Here is a 26,212-nt window from a genome sequence, read left to right on the forward strand (position 1 = left end):
TGTTCCCTCGGACTAGATGGAGCAGGGGGATGTTCAGGGATGGACAAACAGCCCTCCTGGCAAACCCCTTCCCCGGGGGCAGCCCCAGCCTGTAGGCCCTATCAACGTTTAGAATAAACCGAGCCGGGGCGCCTGGGTGGCTCAGTGGGTTAAGCCGCTGCCTTCGGCTCAGGTCATGATCTCAGGGTCCTGGGATCGAGTCCTGCATCGGGCTCTCTGCTCAGCAGGGAGCCTGCTTCCCTTCCTCTCTCTCTGCCTGCCTCTCTGCCTACTTGTGATCTGTCAAATAAATAAATAAAATCTTTAAAAAAAAAAAAAAAAGAATAAACCGAGCCAAGGGCAAACTCCGCATTCTCTTTGCTATCTTCCTAAAGGCTGGAGAGTGTGTAATACTCTTGAGGAAAATGTCTTCAACATGAAGAACCAAGTTTTTAGAAAAGTTTGCTTTCGGCACACCTGGCCCAATACTTGCGGCCATGCTGCTCAAGGGAACGGTCCCGGACCACTGGTCCATCTCCGGGGCTAGACATCGTTTTTCCTCTCAGAGACCCAGGGGCCAGTGGGTGGGGACCCGGAGGGCCGGCGGGGGGAGGGGCCTGCAGGTGGCTGCACGTGTGTCATGCTGCTGTCCCCCATCCCCCAAGATTAACTGAGAGTAATGAACAGACAGACCAGGGAGAGGTGCCTGGGAAGAGCCTCTCCGGCGGTATCTAGACCCGGAGTCCAGTCCCGCCCGACCCAGCCGCTCTTGGCACAAAGTGCGACTTCGGAAAAGGAGCCTGCCCTCACCGAGCCCCGGGCTTGGCAGCGGTGAACGGGGCCCAGGGGCCCGTCCCTCGGGAGCCAGCAGGGTTCCCCCGGCGGCGGCGGCGGCTGCGAACTCCGGGCCGCCCCCGCTGCCGGCCCCGCCCCGGCCCCGCCCCCGCACCTGCGCAGCTTCTCCGTGACCTTCTCCAGCTCCTCCTGCGCGCGCCGCAGCTCGATCTCCAGGTAGTGGCGCGTGGAGTCGAACTCGGTCTCGAGCTTCTCGAGCTTGTGCGTGGTGTAGGACAGCCGCTTGCGCAGCTCGCCCTTCTGCTCCTGCAGCGCGCTGCAACGACACGCGGCGGCGGCGGGCCGGGCCGCGGCGCTGAGCGCGGGAAACCGAGCCCCAGCCGGCCAGCCGCGGGTGTGCCCCGCGTGCGCCCCGCCGCACGAACACACGCACGCCGCACCCCCCTCCCGCGGCGGTGCCCAGCCCCTCGGGGGTCAGAGAGGCGGTCAGGCCCAGCGGCGCCCCGCCCTAAGTAAATACCCGCGTGGACCCCCTGGAGGAGCGACTGACCCCGGGCCCTCCCAGACCTGGGGAACCTGGCGAGCCTTTGGGGTGGTTTAAAGGACCCTGGTCTGAAGAGGGCTCATCAGCGCCCCGGGCTCTCCCACTCCGAGCCGGCTCCGGCTGGCACAGCTTGCAGGGAAGGGTGGGGAAGCTCAGGGCCAGCCGTCTTGTGCTCCCCAAACTGGCTGTGTGACCTCCGGGTCTGGGAGAGGGGCTGTGTGCCCCATGCCCAGGCAGCCTCCGCCGCAGTGGTCAGCTAGCTGCACACGGCTTCGGAAATTCTGCACAGCTCTGGTCTGCTCGCGTCCCCCTTCCTCCAGGAAGCCTTCCAGAGCCCCAGCCCCAGCTCTTGAGGCTCCGTTTTCTCCAAAGACGGCAGGCTCCTCTAGCACACCAGGACGCTGGGCCCCCAGCCCAGAAAACAGAGACACGGGCTAATGGCCTACTGACAGCATGTGCTCGATTCTACAGTCAGGCAAAAGGCAAGAGGGGCAAGGCTGGTGGCCACACACTATGGTGGCCCCGGGGCGGTGGGGAGCTACACCGCACAGGAGCAAAGCCCGGAGAGACTCCGAAACACACACGGACTCACGCATGTCCCCCTTTCAGGCTGAGGGCTCGGCCAGGTTGGCCGGCAGGTGCCTGGCACCAAGTGTGTCTGCTGGGTGTCTGGCATGAGTGGAGCTGAGATTCCAGCTCTGTTCAGGCCCCCCTGGCCCGGCCCCAGGGCTCCAGGGCCAATGAAGCCCACCAGGGCCGTGCGGCCCTCAGCTGAACTCCAGCCTGGCATCACGGGGTGTGCGGGGCCGCTGGTGTCACACTGACTTGCCGCTGGCCCCCACTGCCATGGGACCCCAGGCTGCCCGCTATCATTTCAGGCCTCAGCTTCCTCCTGGGAAGAGTGGACTGCCCCCATCTTGCTCTGTGGACACAAAGCCCTGGTTCTGAGAACAGTTCTGCCCAGAGAGGTGCCCAGGTCAGAGGGGCGGGAAGGCAAGCAGGCCCACTGTTTGCTGGAACAAGTGTGCACCCCCAGGGGACAATCTGGAGCCAATACCGTTTTGAATAGTCATTTCTGGCGCGTTTGCTGTGGGCCCAGCAAAAAGGGAGTGGAGGGGAGTCCGCAGGTGTCACGCTGCAAACCGGCGGGAGGCAGGGCTTGGGAACTCGGACTCTGCCCAGAGGTGTTGTGGGAGCTTGAGCAAGAAGAGCCCGTGTTCCAGGACTTCCGATACCCAAACCCGAGTGAGGGGATCAGGGAGCAGGCAGTCTCCTTCAGCCTCTGGCCCAGCGTGTAAGCCACTCATGTTACCACGGGCACACACCCAGCTGATCTCCATCACATACTCCTGGATTCCTGCCCACGTCTGTATTCTTTTAAATAAATAAAAGTAAAAAGTTGCCTATGTTTCGAGAACCTCAGAGAAGGGTGGGGCAGGTCCCCACAGGGGTCAGACTCCTAGGGAGATGCACAGCATTAATCCAGGAGAGCCCCGCAGCACAGTGCCCACGGCTGCCCACACGGGTCTGGCTGCCTCCTCCAGGCAGCATGCTGGACTGCCCCACCCTTCAGCTACAGATCCCAGATGGTCCTCAGCCCCCAGCTTTTCTGCCCAGTGGGAAGCTTCTTAGCTTCTGAGGGACTCTCCCATGTTAGCCAGCCCCACCCCCTGCAGGCACAGTGTTGGCGGAAGGGGTAGGGCAGAAGCCTCTGAAGTCAGTTGCCCTAGGGGGCCTGTGGGCCCACCCATAGCCCTCTGTCACAAGGTACAGGTGGGGTCTGTCCCCTTGGGAAGAGATGACAGCATCGTCCACTCACTCGTGCGGCCACCTGAGTGGCCACGCCCTGCCACCCACAGCCAGTGACCTTCCCTCCCAACCACGGCGACCCACCTGCAGCCCCAGCATGGACCCCGCCATCATGCAGACTGCACAGCCCTGCTGTGACCCGGCCACAGGTCCCACCCATCCCAGACCGTCTTTCCTTCCTTTCCGGCCCTGCCCCACCCCATTCCTGGCCCCCAGCAGCCGTGGGAAGGGCCAGCACAGCCCCCACCTGCTGGAACCCACCATCTGGAGGGAAATTTCCGCGGTGAGACAAACGCACGACAGGGTTGGAAGGTGGGCACCCGGTCAAGGCCTCCCCCACCAGATGACCGCTTCACCGAGCTGGCCCATCTGAGTCTCATGGCACCCAGTGGCCTTCCAGACGTACTGGGGTGGCTCTGTCCCACCGACCCTCACACACTACTCCCACCCATCCCCAAGCCCCACCCTGGCCAGGCCTGAGACCATAGAGTCCCCAGCCCCTGACTTCCGCCCCTCATCGCCCCCAGACACACCTCCGAGCCCTCAGTCACAGCAGATGCCCAGGCCCGCTGCTGGAGCCCACCCCGTCTCTCCCCATCTCTGCCATTGGACTCCGTCCAGTCTGCAGACCCCTCGGCTTTGCCCGGGTGATCATCAAGGCCCTATTCGCACCCAGCTCCTGCCTGAACAGCTCAGGCTCAGTTTCCTCCCTGCCCGCCACACAGGGAGCCCCCCGCCCCATGCCTCCATCTCCAGCGCAGGCCTCTCTCTGGTCCCCCCCAATCCAGACATCCACGGCCTACAGGCACCTGACACTCCATGCCTCAGTGCTGCCCCCGCCCTGCCCTCGGTGGTCCCCACCCCTGAGAAGGGCACAGCCACCCTCAGTCCCCACTCAGCCTCCGAGAAGCTGTGGTGACCCCTCCTCGCCCTTTGCCCATCACAGACAGTCACCGAGTCTCGATGAACAGCTATGCAGAAGCTTTGGACACATCCCCTCCTTGGCCTGGTCCAGGAAGGTCCAAGGCTGGTGCTGGGTTGGGTCCACAGTCGCCTGGGTGGTGTCCCTGTTGCCGCCAGCGCTCCCCCACCTCCCTGAGCATCGACCTGAGCCCTGCCTGACCTCGGCCTCTGTCTCCAGATCTGTAAAGCAGGGGTGCAGGCACCCACCCACGTGCTGCTAGGGTAGTTGTGCCGTCTGTGCACTGCCCCAGCTCATGATGCTAGAGGCAAGCCCCGTGTGGACCTGGGGCTTCCAGGCTCCTGGGAATCTGGGGGGATCACTCGGGGACTGGGGCGTCTGCTTCCCCCTGAGCAAGGAGTTGACTTAGGAGGCTATGACATCTGGAAATAGCCCCTTAACGGAAACACAGGGAAGGCGCGGGAGTCCTTTGTGACAAGACCGGCCAGAGCCAGGCCGTCAGGTAAGAGCCACGCCCCCAGTCAGGCACTCGGCCTGCAGCCTGGTGAAGTCACCTCGCTTTGCCCTGTGTCTTGGTGAATTCATCAGGACGTGCACCTAACCTGATGGGGTGCCTGTGGGGGAGGGGGTGTTTTCCAGTCCCTCCCTGGCCCATGAGAAGCCCCTGGAAGCGTGTTCCCGCCTCCCAGGGAAGAACGATGTGCATGAGTGCAGGCCTCATCCCAGGGCAGCACCTCTCACCCCGCTTTCCCCCAGGAGCCCTCCCTGGACACTCGGGGAAGGCTTGAGCCCCAGGACAGAGAGCTCGGCTGGGGCCAGGGGGTGCGGGCTGTGGGGGCCTCGTGGGCCTCGTCTCTGAGATGGATGGCACAGGAAGGTGTGGTGAGCTCGTGGCCCTTCCCCGTCTGTCTCGGGCGAGTTGACGCAGACACGGGAGGGATGTCTGGGGACAGACGCAGAAACACCAAGGAACCGGGGAGACAGCAGGCATGTTACCTGTCCCAGAGCGAGGGCGAGGACCTGGCCAGTCGGCCCTGCAGGACACGGGGCTGCCCGACGCACGAGGGCACCCAAGGGCTTCGCAGCCTGTGGGCGAAGAGGACAGAGCTGCTCAGAGAGGGGGTGGGGGCCGCCCGGGGCCCACCACAGGCACAGAGAGAGGGAGGCATGGAACCCGCCCCCCACCAGGCAGCAGAACTCCTTAGCAAGGTGTCAGAGCGCGGGTGCGGGAACCCGAGTGGGGGGCCCAGCCATGGCACCTCCCTGCCATGGCTGCCTGGGCCCAGCGGTGGCACTGCGTCCCACCACCGGCAGGCCTACCTCGTGGTCTCAGCTTCGGAGAAGAGTCATGGGGGCAAGGTCCCACCTGGCAGGACCCTTCAAGTGGAGAGCCCAGGAGACAAGGAGCGTGGAGGGACAGCCTGACACCAGGCCCCACCTGGGCTGGGAGGCTGTGATGGCCTCATGCAGGGGAGGGGTGTCCTGGGGGCCGAGAACCTGGCAGAAGTTAGGGGTCCAGGACAGAGCCCACTACCCCCTCCCTGAGACCCCTTCTCACCCAACTCTGTGGCCTGTGTGGGCTGGGCAGCGGGCGGGCTGCAGGGGAGCTGGATGGGTCAGAGGGACGTGGGGGGCCCGGGTCTGCCCTTCCCCGCTTTGGTGCCACCAATGCAGGGTCACCAGGACACTGATCGGCACCCCAGCCAAATCCACTTCGGAGTGCTCCCCCCACCACAGTCCCCCGCAGTCTCTCCAGGGACGCTCTGGTGGCCTCGCCGGCCCGGAACCAGAGCAGAGATCCGATGAGAGGCTGCAGCGCCGGAAATCAGGCTTCCGAAAACCGCTGAGAGACACGGGTGTGCAGAGAGCACTATAAGCCCACCTCGGAGGATCCGTATGTCGACACCCACCAAGAGTAAAGCAGGGGCAAGTGTGAGTGGGCGGTGGGTGGAGGGGTTCTAAGTAATTTGAAAGTTTTCTTCTATACGTCCCTAGATTTGTCACATTTCCTATAGTGATGAGAAACCAGAAAAAAATTGACTAAGGATCAAATTTTGCACTCGCCCTCTGAAAAAAGACTTCAAGGGCTGACTTGACAGGTCAAGAGGGAAGTAGGGAAGCTCTCAGCCCTGGGCTGTGTCCCGCTCACTGGTCGCCACTTCTGGAAGCCCCCCGTGTCCCCACCTGTAAGATGGGCTGCCCTTGACCCTGGTCTCTTGAGCTGGGGACCCAGCACTCTGTGGAGGAGGGGCGGTGGGCAGGGCCCTGGCTGGGTCTCCGGGTGGACAGGACTTTGAAATTCCAACCCCAGTGTCCACCCTTGGCCAATGACCCCAATGCTGCTGAGTGAACAGAGCAGGGGCAGGACAGGCCTGTGCCTGTAGGAACATCCGGAAGCCGCCAGTCTGCCCTGGGGGCTTGGACCACAGCCTAGTCTGTGAGAGTCCCTCCCAGCCCTTAGACAGTCCTACCTCCAAAGGGCCTCTCCTCAGGGGAGCTCCTGGCAGGTGAGTTTTCAGAAGAGTAGTGGGAGGCTGGGGTCTGTGGGGAAACTGAGGCCCAGGGAAGAGGCAGGGCTTGCCTGGAGGCCCAGCGAGTAGGGGGCACGGCTGTGACTTGACCCAGACACTGCTTCTGGTCACACACGGCATTTTTTTTTTTTTTTGCTGACAACCCAGTCTTATTCTGACACAAAGGCTCATTCCCAGCCTGAGGCTGGGAGTACCCCCCCCCCATCCTAGAGATGAGAAAACGGGCGTCCAGAGAGGCTAAGCAACTCTTCCATGATCACACAGCCAGCCGGGGTGAGGAGATGAGACCCACATCTGCTGACCTCTCCTGAGGCTGCCACCCACTCCCGGGACATCTGTGCCAGAGGACAGGAGCAGGGAGGGAGAACCTCCCCTGCCCCCAGGCCTGCCTAAGTGTTTCAGCGGAGAGACAGCAGACGAGGGAATTAACAGCCTCCCACTGGGCTCTCCTGGCCATGCCTGCTGCCACCAGGGCTAGTGGCTGCCCCAGTGGGGGCTGGCATGGCAGAGCCGTGGCCCTGGGGAGGACCAGTCACAGTGTCACCCCTCACTGGGCACGCAAGGCCTCCTTCCCACCCATGCTGGCTGAAGGGCCTGGTGACCACTGGGTGGACAGATGGACAGAGGCTAGCCCAGGCTGCAGAAGCTGGCCTGCCCTGCATTCCTGGGGCCTCGGTACCCCGGGTTCCCCTCAGGGACATGGGTGTCCTCAGGTGGGGCACAGTGGCTACCTGACCGTATGGGCCTCCAGATGGTCCTGGGAGGCACCTTGGACTCTAGCGGGGCAGCTGGGAGCGGCAGGATGTCTGCCTGCTCAGGAAGCTGGTAGGGAGATCAGCCTGGCCAGCTCAGAGGGCTGGGGGTCCGAGGGGATGGAGGCAGAGAAAGGGACACAGGGAGGGCTGGCGCTTTTCCTACCTCATCTCCCCATCATACATGTGGCTGTGGCCAGTGTGGCTGCCCCTGACTAGTCCAGGGTGGAGGGAGAGGAGGAAAGGGCTTATAGCCACACCTAGCCACTCCTGAGACCCCGCCCCCACACACCAGGCCCCCTTCCTCCTCTCCCTGCAGGAAAGGACCCCGGCCCTCTCTATTCCTGCTGATCCCACAAATGTGGCCACGCTCACACCCACCGTCAAGGCAGTGGTCCTTGCTTCTCCCAGTCCCCAGGGCCTCTTCTTTCTTGCGAGGCTCTGTTCAAATGTTACCTCTTCTGGGAAGCCTTCCTTGGTTCCTGCTCTCTGAAAGTTCCCGCTCTTTCCTCCTCTGTCCCCATCAGACTGTGATTACCTCCTGATGCCCTTCCTCCATCACTCAGGCCTCCTGGGGCCCCGGGCCTGGGCCGTTGGCCCTCTCTGTTCCTCTTGATGTCTATGGCACCAGGTGCCATGCTGGGCATGGGGAGGAAGGGCGTGTGACTTCCAGGAGCCCTGGGGTGCGGGGAGAGTGACTTCGGGGAGCCCTGGGGTGCGGGGAGAAAATCCTCCCCTGCTCCGTGGGGTTGACAAGGTTACCGGGTCAGGTGCACCTGGAGGGCCGAAGTCTTTCTGGGGATGAGGTGCGGCGGCGGGGCGGAGGCCAATGGAACGCGCAAAGTTGGCTGAAGGAGCCTCAGGGCCCCAGTGTCCCAGCGGCGCCTCCCCCAACCCCCCCTCCCAGGACAGCCTGTCTTCCGGCTCTCGGAGCCCCACCCAGCAGTCACGCTCCAGCAGCCCTAAACTGCTTGTCACTGCTCATGTGCTGCAGGCGGCTTCTCATCTTGGTGACTTTGTCCCCATGTCCCCTCTGCCTGGATTGCACGCACTCCCTCCTGCTCCGGGTTAACTCCTCCACACCCGGGGTCCCCCAACACCCCTGGCACTGGGCACGGATCAGCCGCTGCTCACAGGTCTCGAGCACAGGGAACCCTGCAGCCCCCCACGCCCCCTGCATCCGATCTGCCCCCCAGCAGCCAAATGGCACACCAGGAAACGCAGCCACACCATGGGCCACCTCTGGTCAAAATCCCCCCACCTGCGCCCAACCCAAGCAAAAACCCCGGGCTCAGCGGGGCTCTCCCCTCCCCGTGCCAGCCCCCTCGCTCAGCCTGGCTGGAGCCCCTTCCTTCCCACCACAGGGTGGGCCAGGGACATGCGCCCCCCAGCTTTTTTCCGGGCCTGCCCCTCCTCTCCCTCAAGCCCCAGGCCCCTGCACAGCCTGCCCTCCACACTCTGTCTCAGTCCTGAGGGGGCAGCACCTGCTCACCGGCCTGCCTGGGGAACTCGCCCTCTTTATTTGCTGGCTGTCCCTAGCGCCCAGCGCAGCCCGCAGGATGTCCCACTGGACCCGGGATTCCCAGGAGGAGTCAGAGACAATCCCTTCAGGACCTTGGTGTCCCCTCTCTCGCCTCCGAGCTCTGTAGTGTGTCCCAGCCTGTGCCCGTGTTCAGCAATCCCCACTTTCCTGCCAGCCCCAGAGGAGTCTTTTCTCTGTTCCTCTGGGGAGCCCACCCTGGCTGGATCTCTCCTGAGGGGCAGGCGGGCGTGAATGGCCAACCAACATCTCCAGAACCTTCCGAGGGCCCACCTGCCCCAGGCACGTGTGTAAAGCTGCTTGTCTAGTCTCAGACTGCCCCAACAGGGAGGTGTGCACTGCACCCATTTTATAGATGGGGAAACTGAGGTTCATGGCAATCAAGGAGTGGGGTCCCTCTGAGGTCACATGGATTCAATGCCAGGTCAACTGCTCTTCCCCTGACATTGAGATGACAGGTTTTAAAGCAAACTACCGTGCTCCATAGTTTTCTTCCAACCGCCTCCCAGGCACACGTGCTCGCGGGGTGCCGCCGTCCCTCTTGTGAGGGCCTGCGAGGGCTGCCTGTGGTCAGTCTGATGGAGGCGGGGCCTGGAGCCCAAGACAGGAGGTGACCCGAGCAGGGTCCAGGGCAGACGTGTGGGCCTGGAGCCCCACAGGGCACACCATCCCGCTTCCTGTTGGGTCCTGGAGCTTCTCCCCAGAGGGAAGGAGTTTGGGGCCCCCGGCAGCACGGCTCTGGGCCTCAGACATGCCCACCCGGAGCCCCCCAACAGCCCTCAGCTGGCCTCTGTAGCAAGGCCACCAGCAGCGCTGGGGGCATGGAGATGGGGACCCCACACCAGGCTGTCACCGCCATCACTGAGCTATTGGCAAAGGTCCTGGGGAAGGTCATGTGTATGTGTGCAGGTGCATGTGTGCCCATGCGTGTACCCCAGGACAGGGGACTGTCCCGGGGCTGACCTAGGGGCCCACAGCCAGGAGGGGTCACCAGCTCAAGCTAGGGGACGTAGGAAGTCCTTGAACTCAACACCTGCCCGGGTCCTACTCTCTCCTGGCCTGCTAAGGTCACCCAGCGGGAGCGTCATCCCTGCCCTCCCCACGGCCCCTGGTGACGTGGCTGTTCCACTGCCCCCTCTCGCTTCAGCCCTCCTCACCTTATCAGGTGGCCACAGCCCAGCACCTGCGTCCCCCTCTCTCTGCAAGGCAGAACCACGTGCCAGGCGCTGGGGTCCCTGTGACCTAATGAGCCCTCGGAGGCTGGAGAGACCCAGGGGGTGCCCAGGGCTGGGACATGGCAGGGTGACCTGGGCACGTGGACAGAGTGGCTGCAAGTTACCCCGAGCCTTTGCACATGCTGCCCCTCCTGCTCAGCACACCCCTTCCCAGCTTGTTGGTTCTTGGGTTCACCTCGTCCAGGAAGCCCTCCCAGACCTCCAGCTGGGTCACATGCCCTCTTCGCTATCCTGGTCCCGGTCTTACAATGCAGGGGGCGCTGTCTGGGTACAGGGGCCTTGTCTGTGCCTCCTCCTCAGGGGCCCAGAGCCTGGTGCCGGACCAGGCACATGGCAGAGGCTGGCAGCCAGACACTGCAGAGGCCATGGCCTCTGGGCAGCCCTGATTTCAGCTGAGCTCCCAGCAGCCCTTTCAGGAAAGGCCCATTGGGAGAAGGCTGAGGACTCTGGGCCCTAAAGAGGCGGCCATCAGTGGCAGACAACGTGGGTCCCCAGCATGTGGTTGGCACGTGGCAACGCAAAACTCTTGCTGCAATGATGACTGGGGGTGGGGGTGACGCGGCTGAGGGATGGCGCCCCACGGGCGGGAGGGGCACCCAGTCCAGCTCTCACGCCCTTGGGGATGCCCCGCTGGCCTTCCCCAGTGCTGGCTGCCTTCAGCGATCCCACTTCCGACACCCTGTTCTCTTTCCAGCTCACACTGGGGACACCCCTCCATCACCCATCTGGTCCCCATGCACCAGGCTCCACATCCCCTCCTGCCTCTCCCTTCATCGCAGGAGCGCTGGGACCAAACCCCAGCCTGGTGAGGGCCGCCTCTCCATGGACAGCAGGAAGCCACAAAGCTGCCTGTTGGGACTCGCTTTGTGCTCATCTGACGGAATGACCTGGAATCGTCTCACATTCCCAGCTCGTCCCCTCTCCCACCCGCCTGGAAAGCAACTTCACACCTTCTGCTCCCTGCTCAGCCTCCCCATCCCTCCGCCCCGCTGAGGAAACAAAGCCGCCCCAAGGGAACTCACACAGATGTCCCTGGCCAGGTGTAGCCACCTACCCACATCTGCCCCGACACCTGGCACCACCCGCTGGCATGACAGGCAGCCCTCGACCCCCTCTGGGTGTGGCTCAGTGACTCCCCCCTTGCTCCCTGGCCACCAGTGTCTCTCTCTCTCTCTTCCAGAGCATTCTCCAACATCAAAAACCACCTTCTCTTGACCCTCTAAGGACCGCCCCTTTCCCTCACTGCTCTGTGGGGATGCTGCCTGTCCTCATTCTCAGCCTACTGGGACCAATGGAGCCCACGGTGGCAGGGCTGAGCCTTCCCCCCTCCTGAGAGCACTGCCTTCCTCTCCTTCTCCTTCTTGAAGGTCCGAAGGTGAGAACATCCTGGCGGGGGACCGGGGTGCATCCCAGATCCCTGGCCTGGGGGGAAGGGCCAACTCAGTGCTGGCAGGGGAGACACAGGCCGAAGGTGCTGAGTACAGGCCAAGTGTCTGGTCCTTTCCCTTGGGGCACCATGCTGTGGCTTGGGGCTGTCCCTCCTGTGGCTGAGCCAGGAAGGGGAGCCCAAGGAGGCTGCCTTGGTGGGAGGCAAGCCACAGGGCCCTCAGGAAGCCCCCCCAGAACCCCTGGCTTTGTAAGGGCTCCTTGGGCACCCCCTGCCCAACCCCCTCTTTCCTAACACCCAGCTGGGCACTGCGCGTCTGCTCTTTCATGAGTTTCCTACTCTAGACTGGGGGGCCTGGAAGGCGCAACCATGCACACTTGGCCCCAGACCCCTCCCCTGCCCCGAGGCCAGACCTGCTCTCCACCTAGAGTCGGGGAGCCCACGGGAAGACGGATGGATGGAATGATCATGGGGTTGGCCCCACGGGCGATGAGGGGCTCTCAAATGAACCTCCCAGCACCTGAAATTCTGCCCTCAAGCCCCTGGGCTGAGAAGGCACCACCGTTCAATACTTTGGTGATGGGGTTCATGGCCGCCCACCAAGGATCCCACAACGGCTTCACTCATTTGCACCTCCACCAGCCAGCGAGCCACTGCAGACAGACACGGGCACATGGTAACTGGAGCAGTGGGAGGGCCTGTTTTTTGGAATCCGGGGATCACGAAGGTCATCAGAGCTGTGGGAGGCTTAGTGGTGACTCCAACACCGCAGGGCCCCAACCCTGCGCTCCCTCCATGCCCTGCCACTCTGGGCTCCTGGCTGGCCCCGCCCTCCTCTCCCCTCCCCAGCTACCCCTGCCTTTCCCCCTCCCCACACACCTCTCCAGGGCAAGAGACACTCCCCAGGAGGCCAAACCCCATCTGGAGGAAAAGGGGAGCTATGATGGTGGGTTTTCACCACTGGGCCAGAAAGAGCCGCCTTTCTGGGCCTCAGATTCAAAACCCACTTGTGGGTACTTGTGACCACCATGACCTCCTCCAAGAAACGGCTCCCTGAGATTACCCTCATTCAGTGACTCAGTCCCCTAGCGAGACCTACTGTGTGCCACTGGCGTGTCGAGACCTACTGTGTGCCACTGGCGTGTCGAGACCTACTGTGTGCCACCGGCGTGTCCTCACTGAATCCTCACCTCCCTGGGTGGGGGGTGCTGCCCATTGGCAGACAGAGGAGTCAGGGCTAGGGGCAAGGGCGTCTTTCAAGGGCACTGGGCTAGTACAGGCTACTCTCCCAGGATGGCCTCCCCACCCCAGGACGGCCCCTGCAGATGTCACCACAGGTCCCCCAGCCCTGGTCCCCACCCTCTCCTGCCAGGACACTGGACCCCGGCAGAGCACCCTCACGCTGCTGGCCATGAGGGATGTGGGACGAGGGGCCAAGGACCCCAGGAGACCCGGCCCCGCGTCCTGCCGCCTTCATCCAATAGCCATCTTGTCTTCCCCATCTCAGATCAGCAACTCCGTCAAGACGGTCTCTTCACTGTTGCCCTGGGGTGGGCTCCCTGACTGGCTCACCAGCCCCAGCACCAGGGAGTGGGGGCAGGCAGTTAACAGGCAGACCATTAGCCCCGTGCCAAGATCCATGGTAACAATGAAATCTTGGAAACAACCTTCTAATGTAGGTGCTCTTATGATGCCCACTCTGTGGAGGCAGAAACTGAGAATCAGAGAGGTGCATAAATTTGTCCAAGGCCACATAGCCAGTAAGTGACAGAGCCGGGATTCAAAGCCAGGTGAGTCTACCTTCTTAATCACATGCTTCATCAGGGAGGCTTTCCAGAGTGGGGACTCAGATGTGCTGTAGGGATAGGAGACTTGGAAGGGCAGGGCAGAAGAAGAAAGAATAGTCAGTGTGGAGGGTCTCTTCGTAGTGCCTGGAAACCCAAAGGGGGAAGTCAAAGCAAGGTAGTCATTCACACCATAGTAAGAATTAGCACATAAACCTTGCTCCGCTAGGGTCAGGTTTAGAAGTGGGGTAGGCAGAGAGCCTTGGGGACCCCACTTAGGGAGGGACTGGCCCTGCCCTGTGGGTGGAGAAGACAAGAGGCAAAGAGTAGGCAGTCTGGAGGGAAGGAACAAGAAAACCCAAAGGCAATCCTAGAGGCATCAGATGGGTCTCAGCAGGTAGCTGGTCCCCAGAAAAGCTCTTCTTGACTTGGCAGCCAGTCCTTCAACCCTCAGTGAGTACCTACTGCGTGCTCACCCTGCCCAGAGAATGCGGATGGCCTCCAGGACAGGGGGCCTACCCAGAGCAAGTATGCAGCAGGAGTACCCCAAACCTATGGGTAAAACAGCAGCCCATGTGTCCCCAAACTTGCTCTCCCCCTGTAGCTCTCCCCATTGCAGGTGACAATGGCTGTATCCTTTGCTCTGGCCCAAGGCCCAGGAGTTGTCCTGGATGCGCCGCCTTCCCTCACACCCCACATCCATCCTATCAGGAGACGCTGTCCACTCTCCTCCCTAATACACCAGAACTCTCGCCCACCTCCATGGTCACTGCCCGGTGGTGGGGAGGGGAGCGGCGGTGTCCAAGCTGCCATCTCGACTCTCCTGGTCCCTGCCCTGCCCCCGTCCTGACCTCCCAGCTGTGCCCCCTCACGCCACACAGAGCCAATCCCACCATGGCTCTGCTCGCCAGCCCTCAGGCGTCCCCACTCAGCCGGAGCCTCCATTGGTCCCCCTCACCTCCCTGGCCTCCTTATCACTCTGCTCAGCTACTTGGGCCTGTCCCCATTGCTCACAGGACATCCCCTTCCTCTGTACCTTGCTCCTGCTGTTTCCTCTGCCTGGAGCTCTCCCCTCCCCCCACAACTGTGGTGACCCATCACCTGCTCAGGCCTGCACCCAGCTATCGCCTCCCTGTGTGTGGCAGGCTCCCAGGCCGGGCTGCCCCAACCGCAACACACTCACTGCGTGTTCTGGGGACATTTTTGGTCTCCACAGCACTGGTCATTGTGATATTTATTTTAAGAAGTTTTCTGTCTCCCCTAATAAGAGGAAGTTTTTGGTCACTGCCATATCCTCCATGCCTATGACAGCCTGTAGCAAACAGTAGGTGCTCAATAAATACTTGTCAAGCATGTGATCGATGAGCAAATTAATTGAACAGTGACAACCCAGAGGGCCAAGGCACTGGAGACTCGTAGATGGGAGAAGGGGTCCCTGTGGAGGGAGGCAGAACAGGCCACCTCTGAGTGACCAGTGAGGGGAGCAGTCATGCACTAAAAGTGGCCCGGGTGCTGTGCAAGAGTTTGGGTCTTCTGGGGGGGCCAGCAGGGATCTGGAGCTGTCAGAGGTGTGTCCTCAATTCTGGGCTTCAGGGAGGGTGCTGCTGTGGCCTGGAAGAGGGGGACATTGGAAGGGAGGATGGGAAGCCTGCTTGTCTGAGGGGACAGGTGTCATGGGCATCCCCAGGGGGGTGGGCTACACCATTTGGTCCAGACACAGACAGGCCTCTTCCAACTGGGCACCATCCTGATGCTTGGGGACGCTGTGGCCTTCCTGGCCCCAGAGATCTGGGTGAGTCCCTTTCTGGCCTCAGTTTCCCTGGAGCCCTCCAGCTCTGTGATCCTTCAGAGCTGGGAGGGCAGGAGGCGGAGAATCCGGGGAAGGTCAGAGCTCAGCCCCCACGTGAGGAAGTTGCCCCACCTTTAAGACCTGCCTCCGGGTGCCACTCTCCCACCTGCCTCAGGCTCCTGCCCCCATCCAGAAGGCCCCCGTCCCTGCTCTTTGTCTCAATAGGGCCCCCACCTCCTGTTGAGGCCAAATCCCTCCACCAGAGGCTCTCGAAGCTCTGAGGGCCTCCCAGGGGATGATATAAAAAAAAAAATAATAAATAACACTACTCTCTGAGGGCCCAAGGAGTCGGGTAGAGGGCACAAGTGAGGGAGAGGCTCCCTCTCGAGCACTGTAAAGAGTGGGGAGCGGCTGTCCGGCTCCTCCTTCCGCACTGTTTGCCACAGTGTGGCCTCATCCAAAAGCATTTACTGAATACCTACTATGTGCCAGTTCTAAACACTGGAGGTCAGCAGTGGACTGGTCTTCTGGACAGGGGAGTGGGGAGACAGGTAATAAACAAGATAAAAAAAATAAAGCAAATCACTAGTCAGCTGGAGATCAGGGTGGCAGGGAAAATCAAGACAGAGAGGGGGCAGGGAGGGGGGTTGATATTATGAATGGAATGAGCAGTCAGGAAACAAGATGTCCCCCTGACATCTGAAAATGATGTGGAAGGAGGGAAGGTAGGACTCATATGGATATCTGGAGAAGAACATTCCAGGTCGAAAGGAAGAGCTTGGGCAAAGGCCCTGGGGCAGGAGCCTGTCCAATGTGCTTGAGGAATGGCAAGGAGGCCAGGCGGCTAGAGGGGAGAGTCATGGGAGAGGAGGTCAGTGGGACTGGACGTTTCCACCATGACATGTCGTCTGTCTCTATGTCCAGGACACCAGGTTGGTGTTTCCCCACAGCATCCCCAGCATGGAGAGTGGCCGTTGGCAGGGGCACAACCACAGCAAACATCAGTCATCACAGTACATCAAAGAGCAGCGACGTGAACATTGGGGTGTCCCTGGGCAAAAAAGCTTTACTCTGCAGGACAAGCCGAAAACATTCAACCGAATTAAAAAGTTAAGAACTTTGTTCATCACAGGACCATTTCAAGGGCGGGAAGCTAGTGGCCGCTGGGAGGTGACCGGGACAAGGACCTGGTCCAAGAAGACCCACAAACTGGTCAGGCAGCTTGGAAAACACGCTGGGAACTTACAGAAGAGGAAGCCCCAGTGAGCACCAATCCAGGGGAGTGCAGTTAGCATCCCCCCACCCTGAGAAACAGCACCATGTCCCCACCCCACCCCGCCCCCAAAGATGATGCCGAGATGCCAAGTGCTGGGAGGTCACGGACCTCCCAACGACCTTGGGCTGCACTAGGAGCGTGGCTCACCCCTTCTTCCTGACCCTACAGCTCTGCCCCGGGGTGGGGCGGACCCCGAACCATGCAGCATGTGGGCCCCCAGAGCACCTGGGCAGGACCATCCTGCAGCTCGGTCCCCAGGGGTCCAGGCAGGAAGCCAACCCCACTGCTCCAGCAGAGAAGAAAGGGACAGCACTCACACCAGCTGCGGGCCACCCCGCCCCGCCGCCAACACGCAAACACACTGTTCTGGCGAGAAAAGGCCAGCCTTTGGCACACAGGCTGCAAGACTCCGTGGATGGGAGGTTCTAGACCAGGCAAGAAAAGGGGCTCTGTCCGTTAGAGAGTCAGAGACGCTCTCAGGTGGCAGAAGGATGCAGAAAACAAAGAATGGATTGTCACAGACGCCAGCCACCTGCCCCCACCCCAGGCCTCTGGGGAGCCGGAGGGAGCTGGGAATGGGGAGGGGTGTTGGGGCGCCCCTAGAGGGCCGGCGGTATTCATCTTCTTGACCCGGGCGCCTGCCGTTCTAAACTTGATCTCCAGACGGCACAGATATTTATTCCCTTTTCTGTATGCTGGTCACAGTTCACAACTTTGAAAAATCCTGGTTGGGGGAAAGGGAGGGGGGCCGCATAGCGGGAAGAGTTCTGGTTTCCGGGGCACCTGCTCCGTCCCTGTGGTGGCTGACCCACTTTCCTACATCACAGAGGGGACGGGGCTGGCCCAAAGGCCTGAGGCAGACAAAGTGGCCACGGCAGGAGCACAGGAGCGAAGGCAGAGGGGACCCTGTGCAGGGGAGAGTGGAGGAGGGGATTGATTTGAGGATTGACCTCCCCGCCCTGCAAAAAGACAGCGGCCGGGCCTCGCCAACAGCCACAAATACAAGTGTCGCAGGCAGAGGCAGGAGGGCTGAGGGAGCAAGGGCAAGGGGACACGGGAACCCAGGTCAGAGGTGGCCAGACCTGGGGGAGCATGACCATGTTGAGCCCCTGCTGGGCGCTGGGGATGGAAGACTTGAGGGGGCAGACCCAGGCTCTGCTAGAAGGGGCTCCCCTTCAGGGCACAAACCAGAGGGTGCTCCCCGCCCCCCGCTCCCGCCCCCCCCCCCCCCCCCCCGCTGGAATGCATCCCTGCATCCTAGGGCCTCCCATGGACTTTGTGTCTCTTGGGAGGTCTCTCTGGTCTATCCTCCTTGCTAACTCCTATTTATTCTTCAAGCCTTGGCTCAAATACCCCTGCTTCCAGGAAGCCCTCCCTGATATCCCAAGCCAATGTCCCTGGCCTGGGCTCCCTGGGAAGATCTGTTGTTGATGGGCCTGTGTCCCCACCTGCTCTGGAGGGTTGGCCTGGGTCTTATGCGGTCTCAGTGCCCAATGCAGGACTCAGTACGCAGAAAGGGAATGATTCCACTTGAGGGTGAGGGACAAGAGTCCCAAAAGCAACAGAGAATAGGTGACAGGGAGAAAAAAGTTTACCCTGTAGACAAGAAGGCAGGTGGAAAGGCGTTCTGGGCAGGGGAACAGCACAGGCTGAGGCAGAAAGGCTTGGCTGCTTATTTGGGACCGAGAAGGGGGGCTTCAGTATGGGGTGGGGGTGAGCAGAGGGGCTGGGGCAGGGGAAACCCACGAAGGGAGCCTTGGGATCCTTTTGTCCACTCATCACATCTTTCCTGGACCCTTCCATGAGCTAGACTTGGTTCCAGGCTCCAGAGTGGGGGTGGGATGTCGAGTATGGGGGGGTGGGGAGGACCTGCCACTGGGAGCTCAGTTCAGATCCCCAGTCCCAGCCTGCAAAGTGCAGAATTGCAATCTAGGAGTAGGAGGTGGGGCCCAGGACACCCCAAGACTCCTTCATTTTGACCACAAACGCACTTTCTCCAGCTTGGGGAATCCACCAAAGTATGGTTCAGATGCCCCACAGTGATCCCCCACCTGGGCCCCTGCTATGGGCCAGGTCTCAGGTGAGGCACCTCATTCTCCCAACAGCCCTGCCGAGGCATGGGATGATTAGGACATCCACTTCACAGATGAGAAACCTGAGGCCAGAGACTGGCTCTGTGGGTGCCCAAGCCCCATGACCTTCCCGTTTTGACTAACTTCCCCTACCTCGTTTGAGGCCTCTTGGTCCCGGACCCCTGCCCCACCCCCCACCAACTGCACTAAATGCAGAATGGAACCCTACAGGGGAAGTCCCTGCACTGGCTGGTAAGGAAGGGTCTGGAAAGGCCCTTAAGGCAGCTCTGAGAACACTAATGGGGGTGAGAAGAAGAGGAGGGCAGGACCCTCCCCAGTTCTGATATGCTGTACTGTGTCCCGGCCCCACGGGATCCCCACCCCCACCAGCTCCAAAATCCTGCCTCAGGTGAAAGCCCAAGTGGCCCAGAACAGCCCAGAAGCCCAGGCTACTGCCACTCGCCTTTGGGACTCAGCCCAGGGAAGCCCTCAGCCCCCGATGCCCTTAGCATCTCAGGCAGTGGGTCTACCCAGATGGCCCCCTTACCCGCCCTCACTCACCTGCCCACCTGCATCCTCTCTGTCCCCACTGCCCAGAACACAGGGGTGGGTGGACATGGAAAGCAAGAGAAAGACAAAGAGAACCACAGAAGGGATACCCCTTCCCCAAGCTGGTCTTGGGGTGCCCCATGAATGCTACCTTTCAAGTCCCAGCTGAGTTAAGCAGTGTCCCTTCTTCCTAAGGACCCATCCCAGGTCCGGAGACGGGTGAGATGACAGCCAAGGTTGGGTATCAGGGAGGACCCTGGCCTGAGGTCAGAGGCCTAAGCTCATCATCTCCTTGGGCCTCACCTGCCCCACCTGGACCTTGACCATGCTCAGGTGGGCCAGATTGAGCATCAGAGTTTGGGTCTGAGCTCCAATGACCTAAGAGACCGGGCTCCCTCCTCCTAGCCAGGGACAAGTATGTCCTTGCCCAGTGGGATCAAGAGAGGGCTGCACTCCAGCTCAGTGGCCAGGAGATGGCCCTGCTCTGAACAGCCCGACTCTGGCTTCTGTGAGCCCACCTGTCCCAGGCTCCCACCTGGACATTCCCAACTCACCCACAGCACTTAGGGGCAGCTGGGTCTCTTTCCCTGAGATCTTGGGGTATGTTCTGGAACAAGCCTGGGCTCTGCTAGGTCCCAGACCCGCAGGGGATATGCGTCCTGGCTACAGAGCAGCTTTCCCCTTGGATGCTGATTCTGGCCTTGGGAGGAGGGGCAGCTGGAGGGGGGAGGTCAAGAGACCCTCCAGACCTTGGGGGATGGTGCCGAAACCTAGCAGTCAGAGCTGGGCCTGCTGCCCACACAACGCCTCGGCTCAGACTCCGGAAGGAAAACACAGGAGGGGTGTTCCCAAAGTGGGGGTCAGGGTGGCCAAGGGAAGTCGAGGAGGAAGTCGTGAATATTCACATCGGCTGATGCCGGCCGAGAAGGGAGCTCGGGGCAGTCCACGATGGCTCAAAGTTTAGCACCCCGAGGGAGGCCTCAGGGGACACTCCCGGACTCGCGGGATTCCCCCAAAATGGCTCCAAGACGCGCCCGCCACGGCTGGCCAGCCGCGAGGACTCCATCCCCCACCCCCGCCCCCACGAGGCGTAAACTTAAAAGCTCAGAACCAGGCAACTGTCAGCTGGGAGTGGGGGGGGGGAGGGGGCCCCAAGCCGGAGCGGGGACCCGGCGCGAACAGCGGGCGCAGAAGCCCAGAGGGTCCCGGGGAGGGGACAGCTGAGAGTCCGGGGCGGCGCACCGGGGCAGGGGCGGGGGGGGCCCGTGCAGGCCCTCGCGGTGCACCAGCTCCCCACGCCGCGGCCGCCCCTGGCCCGGGCCGAGGAGCCCCCGCGCGCGCGGGGCTCCCCATTGTCTCGCGGCGCGCACACACGCACCCCACCGCGGCACACCGGCCCGCGCCAGCCCTGCCGAAGCGGCCCGGGCCCCGTGTCTGCGCCCGGGCGGAGCCCTCCGCCCCCCCACCCCGCCCTCCCGAGCGCCCCCATTCCGACCCGACCCCAGGAGCCGCGGCCCGGGAGACGCTGCACTCACCTGAGTTTCTCCATGTCTGCGGCAGAGGCCTGCGAGAAACCAAACGAGAGGGTCAGCAGGCAGGAGGCGTGCGCTCCGTGGCCGCGCCGGGCGGAGCCGGGCACAGCGGGCACGGGAGGGTGCGGCGGCGGGGCGCCCCGCGCGGCTCGGTCCGCGGCAAGCCCGGCCCGCGCGCCCCCAAACCCTGCCCTCTCCGCCCCCGACCCGGGCCGCGGTCCCTGGGACTCAGGGGGTGCGCCGGGTCGCGGCCGAGTAACAGGTGAGCCCGCCGGGGCCGCCGCGCTCCCCGGCACAGAGTTACGCCCCCCGGGGGGAAGAGGGGGCCGGCCTGGGGACTCGGGATGGCACGGCCCGCGGCGATCCCGGTCTCGCCCGAAGAAGGGGGACCCGGGCCGGCCCCGTTAACTCTCCCGCGGCCCCCGCTGCTCCCCGCACACCGCCCGCCCCCCCACCGGCCCGCCCGTTAACCCTTCCAACCCCGCGCTCCCTCCTGGAGGAAGCGGAGCCCGGAATCGCAGAATCTCCTAGTCGGAGAATGTTCGAATCCGGGAATTGGGAACCATACGGGATTGCAGAACCCGACACTCAACACGATCCGAGGGTGATGGCACTTGGGACCTCAGACTGCTCAGTCAGAGACCCCGCTGCCCTCAGATTCTGGGGTTCTGGGCCTGGCTCGCCCCTCCCGGGCCCGAGGGATTAACCCTTGCGCGCCCGGCTCGCCGGCGGGGCTCCCTGCCGGGCTTGCGCACACCCGCCCGCGCGCGGCTAGGAGACCCTCCCTGCCCAGCTCGGCACAGCCGGGCAGCCCCTCCGCGCGCCGGGCGGGGAGACCCACCCGCTGCCGTTAACCCTGCGGGCGCCGGCGACCGATGGGGACCGCGAGCGGCCCGGGCGGGATCGCACTTCCTGCGCGGAACGGGGGGCGCGGGGCGGGCTCTCCATCGCCCGGGAAAGGCCGCTCCCGGGAGCTTTCCCCCCGTCTTTCCGTGCCACGACTGGCACTAAAGGGGGACGGGGGTCTGAGCCCAGGGACCACGCGACACACCTGGGAAGACTGATGACTGCCCATCCCGGCCCCTCGCTCCGGGCGCCGCCGCCGCGTCCGCCGGGAGCGCGCTCCGCTCCGGTCCGGGCCCCACGCCGCCTCCCCCACCGCCCCGCCGGGCGAGGGCGCAGCCCGGCCAACAGCGCCGAGCTAGGAGGCCCGGCCCGGGGTCCTCCGCCGGGCTCGGCCGCCAACTCCCCGGGTGCTCGGGCAGGCCCTCCCGGGACTCCGCTGGCCTGTACCCTCACCTGCGAGCCGGGGTTGGGGGCAGGGGGAGGCGGACGAAGCGCTCTGCTGCCCTTCAGCACCAGCGGGCAGTGGAGGGGCTGGGTGGGGGGAAGGAATTTTAGAAGAAAGGATCCGCCGGGGGCCCGGATTGGTCGCCAGACACGACACTGACTCTAAAAGTTGTCGGAGACCACAAGCCCAGACCCCCCTCTAAAAACCCTTCTCCCCTAAAGACGGAGAATTGGCCGCCGAGCCAATGCCTCCCCCGAAAGCCCCCGTATCCATCCCAGGCCCACCTTTCCCAGGTCCCCATCACCGGGCTCCGCACATTAGATCCCAGCATACAGCAGGCGCTCAATAAACGCGGACAGGGCATGCCTAGATCCTACACCACTGTGGCGTGTCTTTTCCTGCCTCTCCTCTCTGGCTGTGAGTTCCAGGCAGGAGCTCTGTCCCTTCACCGGGGCACCCCCAGCACCCAGCAGGCCTGGCCTCCACAGGGCCCGAGCTGGGTGGGAGGAGCCGTGCTTTCTCGTGGTCAGCCCCAGCCAGGTTCATACTCAACCCCAAAAGCCCAAGTGTTCCTCCATCCCCCGGCGCTTTCCTGCACATGCATTAGCTCTGAGCTAAGTTCTTGCGGTGGGAGCGGACAGCCAATGAGGTGAGCCCTGCCCTGTGGGGGCTAATCGTTGAGAAAGGAAACCCCCACTCTGTCCTGGGAGTTCCCCCTCCACAGAGGGTCAAGGATAAATACTGGCACTACCGCCCCGACCCCTGGCCCCCAAAATGGTGGCTCCTTTGGGCCGCTCAGCGCAGAAACCATCATTCCCATTTCACCGATAAGGAAAGCAAAGGCCAAAGCCCAGCCCAGCCCAGCAGGGCCTGGAACCCAGCCCTCAGAGAGAGGCCTCCCCCCCCACCCCCCGCAAAGGCTAGGGGCACCCCTCGTATGTCTTTGGTTGTCTCAATCACTCACAGTGAATGACCTGCCAGGGAGTTTGTCTAAAATTAATAAGAATGTATTAAAATTTAATTTAAAAAATCTAGCATTAATTATTTATAGTGAATGTTTCAGCTTCTCTAAAAGGTCTGTCTGGGAGTTTCATCCCCAAGAAGAAATCTCTGGGGAGGCTGCTGAGTTGTCCTGGTGGTCGGGGAGGGAGCAGGCCAGGAAGGCTTGTGGGGAAGGAGAGGGGGGCTAGCCCTGGCACCCTGGAGCCCCTCCCTTCATGCTGCTACTCCAGACCCTGAAGCCTGGCTCTGACCCCTCCACGAAGACTCAGATTCTCCCCAGACCAGTGCCTGTGCCCTCATCCTTAAAGATCGCCTCCTCCAGGCAGCCCTCCATGGAGACCCAGTGGAGTTGTTTGGTTTAGGTCTCCATACCAGACGCGTACCCCTCCGGGGCAGGACCTTTCAGGGCCCTGGCCCAGGGCTAGCCTAGCGCCTCACCCAGGGTTTGGGAGCCTGGACGAGGCTCTGGATGCCCATGTGATAAGCAGTCACAGCTGTACGTGGCTGGGGGCAGTGAGGCCAGCCCTATGTGGAAGTGCAATGCCTTTGGCAATGGTCTTAGTGTTGGGGCCAGACCTCCAGGTTCAAGTTGACTCTGCAATTCAGAAGCATAAGATTTGGGAATATTCCTGAAATGCCCCTTTTACGGATGAGAAAAACAAGACCAGAGCCTGAAATGGGCTTATTCCAAGTCACCTAAAGTAATCCAGGGCCTGCCTGTTGGGCTGGGTAGAGGGGAATGGGGGCACTGCCCGGGTCTTCGGCCAGAAGGGGGGCCTCCAATATTGGAGGATGACTATGAACGTGAGGGGCCTGTGGGATGTCCAGGGTCCTCAGTGAGAAATGATGGGGCAGGACATACCCTCTGGCCCCTCTAGGGACCTACAGGCAAGTGGGATCCCAGCACTCTTCTCCAGGGACTCCCATACCCATGGCCCCACACCTCCTCCTGCAGCACACTGTGACCTTGTCCCCTCCTGATGGTCCAGCCCAGTAGCCATCTTATTTCCCCAAAACCTCCCATGAGCCCTGCTGGTTGGCTCCTTGCCTCAGCCCACCTGCTCTCTGTCCTTGCCCCGGAATGCCATCCTCCTAGTGGCACCTGGGCACGTGAGTGGCACACAGGAGGCGCTCCCAAGAGGCAATGGAGGGAGGCCAATCTACCTAACCCTCTGACCTCACCTCCAACCTGCCCCTTACTTGGCACACAGTGGCCACACGACTCCTTGCTGGTCCCAAGCTCACCCAGCTGGCTCCTGCCTCAGGGCTTTTGCACGTCTTCCCTGCATCTGGAATGCTCTGCCCCAGATCTTGAGTGGCTAGTGCCTTCTGTCTCTGACGACTCATCTGGAGTAGCTCCTTGCCCACCAAAAGACTTCTCATCTCACCAGTCTCCTCCTTGGTCATTTGCCTCCCACTCTGCCTCTGCTCTATAAACGATACTTCTATCCCCAGCGCCTGGCACAGAGGCCTCCAGTGGCAAGCGGTGACACCAGAACCACAGCAGTTGCCCTTTTCCCCTCCCCCCTCCCCCCTCCCCCAGACGCACCTGCTCCGCGCCCTGAGCACCTTCCTGGCCTCCTGGCTCCTACCATTCACTCGCCACCCTGTGACCCTCCCCAAGCTAGGTGGCGCCTGAGCCCAAGGGCACATCTGCACAGAGTCCTGCCTGGGGAGCCCCTCTGAGGCTGTGGGTCCTCCCGCTCCACACCCCCCCGCCGCCAGCCGGTGTGTCCCTCTTCCACTGGACCATCTGGCTGGGTTGCATTGCTGCCCATTCCACTCCAGATCCTTCTGTTTCCAAACTACAGAGAGAGGGAATGGGAGTCTCCGTCTGGGGACGGGCCTGCTTGGTGCTGAGAGCCAGGCCTGGGACATAGGGAGCCTGGGTTCTGGTCCCAGCTTGGCCTCTGTCTCGCCATGTGACCCTGGGCCAGTCCCTGTCCTCCCTTGGGGCCGGGGGCTGGCCTCTCAGACTCTGACCCTAGTGCTCCACTGCTGAGGTCTCCATAAATCCACTCAGGTCTCTGGCTTCCTCCGTTTCCCCCTCATCTTGCTCCCTGACTTCCAACTCCAGGGGAGGAAACAAGCCGAACAATATGGAGGGGGTGTGGGGGGTTTGAATCCCAGGTGTGACTACCACAGAGGTCACCCACCTCCCACTGATGAAGACTCCTATGCAGCTGTGTGACCTCTGGCAAGTCTCTCAACCTCTCTGAGCTCAATCCCACATCTAGGGAGCATGGAAAAGTTTCAAAGGACATTGCAAGTGACAAGGTAGCCATGCGTAAGGGACTATCTTGGGGATAGGGCTCCTCTGGAGAAGCAGGCTTTTAAATTTAATTATCTGGGGTGGACAGCCTTCTAAGATGCCTTCTTGACCTCATTCAACAAACACGGACCATGTGCCCTGTTCTAGGGGACTCAGCAGAGAACGAGCCAGAGGAAGCTCCATGCCCCGATGGTTTGGATATTCTCGCTAGAATGCGGATTACATGGGAGGTCAGCACAGCGCCCCCGCTGCCCCAGTGTCTGATGGGGAGGAGGGAAGCCTGGGGCTGGCTGAAACTGTCCGAACGGAGGTCAAGATGAAGAGAGAGCCATGACAGGGAGCTCAGGGGAGCAGCAGGCTCTGGGCGTGGGGGGCCTGGTGAGTCTGGGACCATCTGGTCACCTGTGGGGAGCAAAGGTGTGTGTCACGGGCTACGGTCAGGACTTGGGCTTCTGTCCTGATTGGGTCGGGAGCCCCGCAAGGCCAAACAGAGGACTGTCCCTTGCGTCGCTGTGTGTGGGAAGCACCGAAGGGTAAGTGTGGGGCCCCAGAGGTCCAGTCAGCACCAAGCCAGGCCTGCAGGGTGAGGGTGCAGGTGGGAGAGGTGCTCCCGGCTGGAAGGGGAGAAGATCGGGGCTCAGGTCTAGAGGTGACAGATGTCCCAGTGGGGACACGGCCAAGGGGGCAGGGGCACAGGTCCAGGATATGTGAATCTGGGAGTGGCTGGTGTAGACGCAGCACTAAAAGTCACAGGACTGGAGGAGATGCCAAGGGAGTGAGTGTGGAGTGTAGAGATGCTGCTTCAAGGTCAGGGTGCAGGGAGGGGTGGAGCCTGAGAAGGACACTGAGAAGCAGCAGAGGAAAGGAGGAGGAGAGCGGGGTTTTCCAGGAGAGGAGGGGAGACCAGTGTTCACAGACTGTGTCCTGGGTAAGAAGCTGGCTTCGTGTTCCTCAGCGTTCCCCGCAGGGCTGGCCTGTGCTGGCCACATAGCAGGTCACCCGCCCATACCCTCGTCCCAGGACCAAGGTGAGCTGTGTGTTTTCCTGTCCCTACTCGATGGAAGGGAGAGGTGAGTGCTTGTCGCAGGTACCCCCAGTAAGTTGGGGAGCTGAACTGGGGTCCTGGCTTGGTACTAGTGCCTCCAGATGGG

The 26,212-nt window shown here is 62.0% G+C and overlaps 1 protein-coding gene across 9 annotated transcripts in view; it reads right to left on the minus strand.

Annotated features, from left to right (window-relative positions):
- The window catches only part of BEGAIN (brain enriched guanylate kinase associated), a 46,423-nt gene that overhangs the window by 7,646 nt on the left and 12,565 nt on the right, over positions 1 to 26,212 (minus strand). Inside the window, exons 1-4 of one of the 9 annotated variants that reach the window (XM_047738987.1) lie at positions 22,072 to 22,124; positions 20,500 to 20,528; positions 5,046 to 5,135; positions 929 to 1,090 (exon numbers count right to left, since the gene is read on the minus strand). In XM_047738987.1, coding sequence (XP_047594943.1) covers positions 929 to 1,090; positions 5,046 to 5,135; positions 20,500 to 20,513 — 266 coding nt within the window. In that variant the 5' untranslated portion in view covers positions 20,514 to 20,528; positions 22,072 to 22,124. Of the gene's footprint in view, positions 1 to 928; positions 1,091 to 5,045; positions 5,136 to 20,499; positions 20,529 to 21,089; positions 21,189 to 21,337; positions 21,373 to 21,547; positions 21,593 to 22,071; positions 22,125 to 26,212 lie in introns of those variants that run through there. The other 8 variants (XM_047738985.1, XM_047738988.1, XM_047738986.1 and 5 more) reach the window with 8 other exon arrangements.

Source organism: Lutra lutra, chromosome 7 (assembly GCF_902655055.1).
Source record: "Lutra lutra chromosome 7, mLutLut1.2, whole genome shotgun sequence".
Taxonomy (NCBI): Eukaryota; Metazoa; Chordata; class Mammalia; order Carnivora; family Mustelidae; genus Lutra; species Lutra lutra.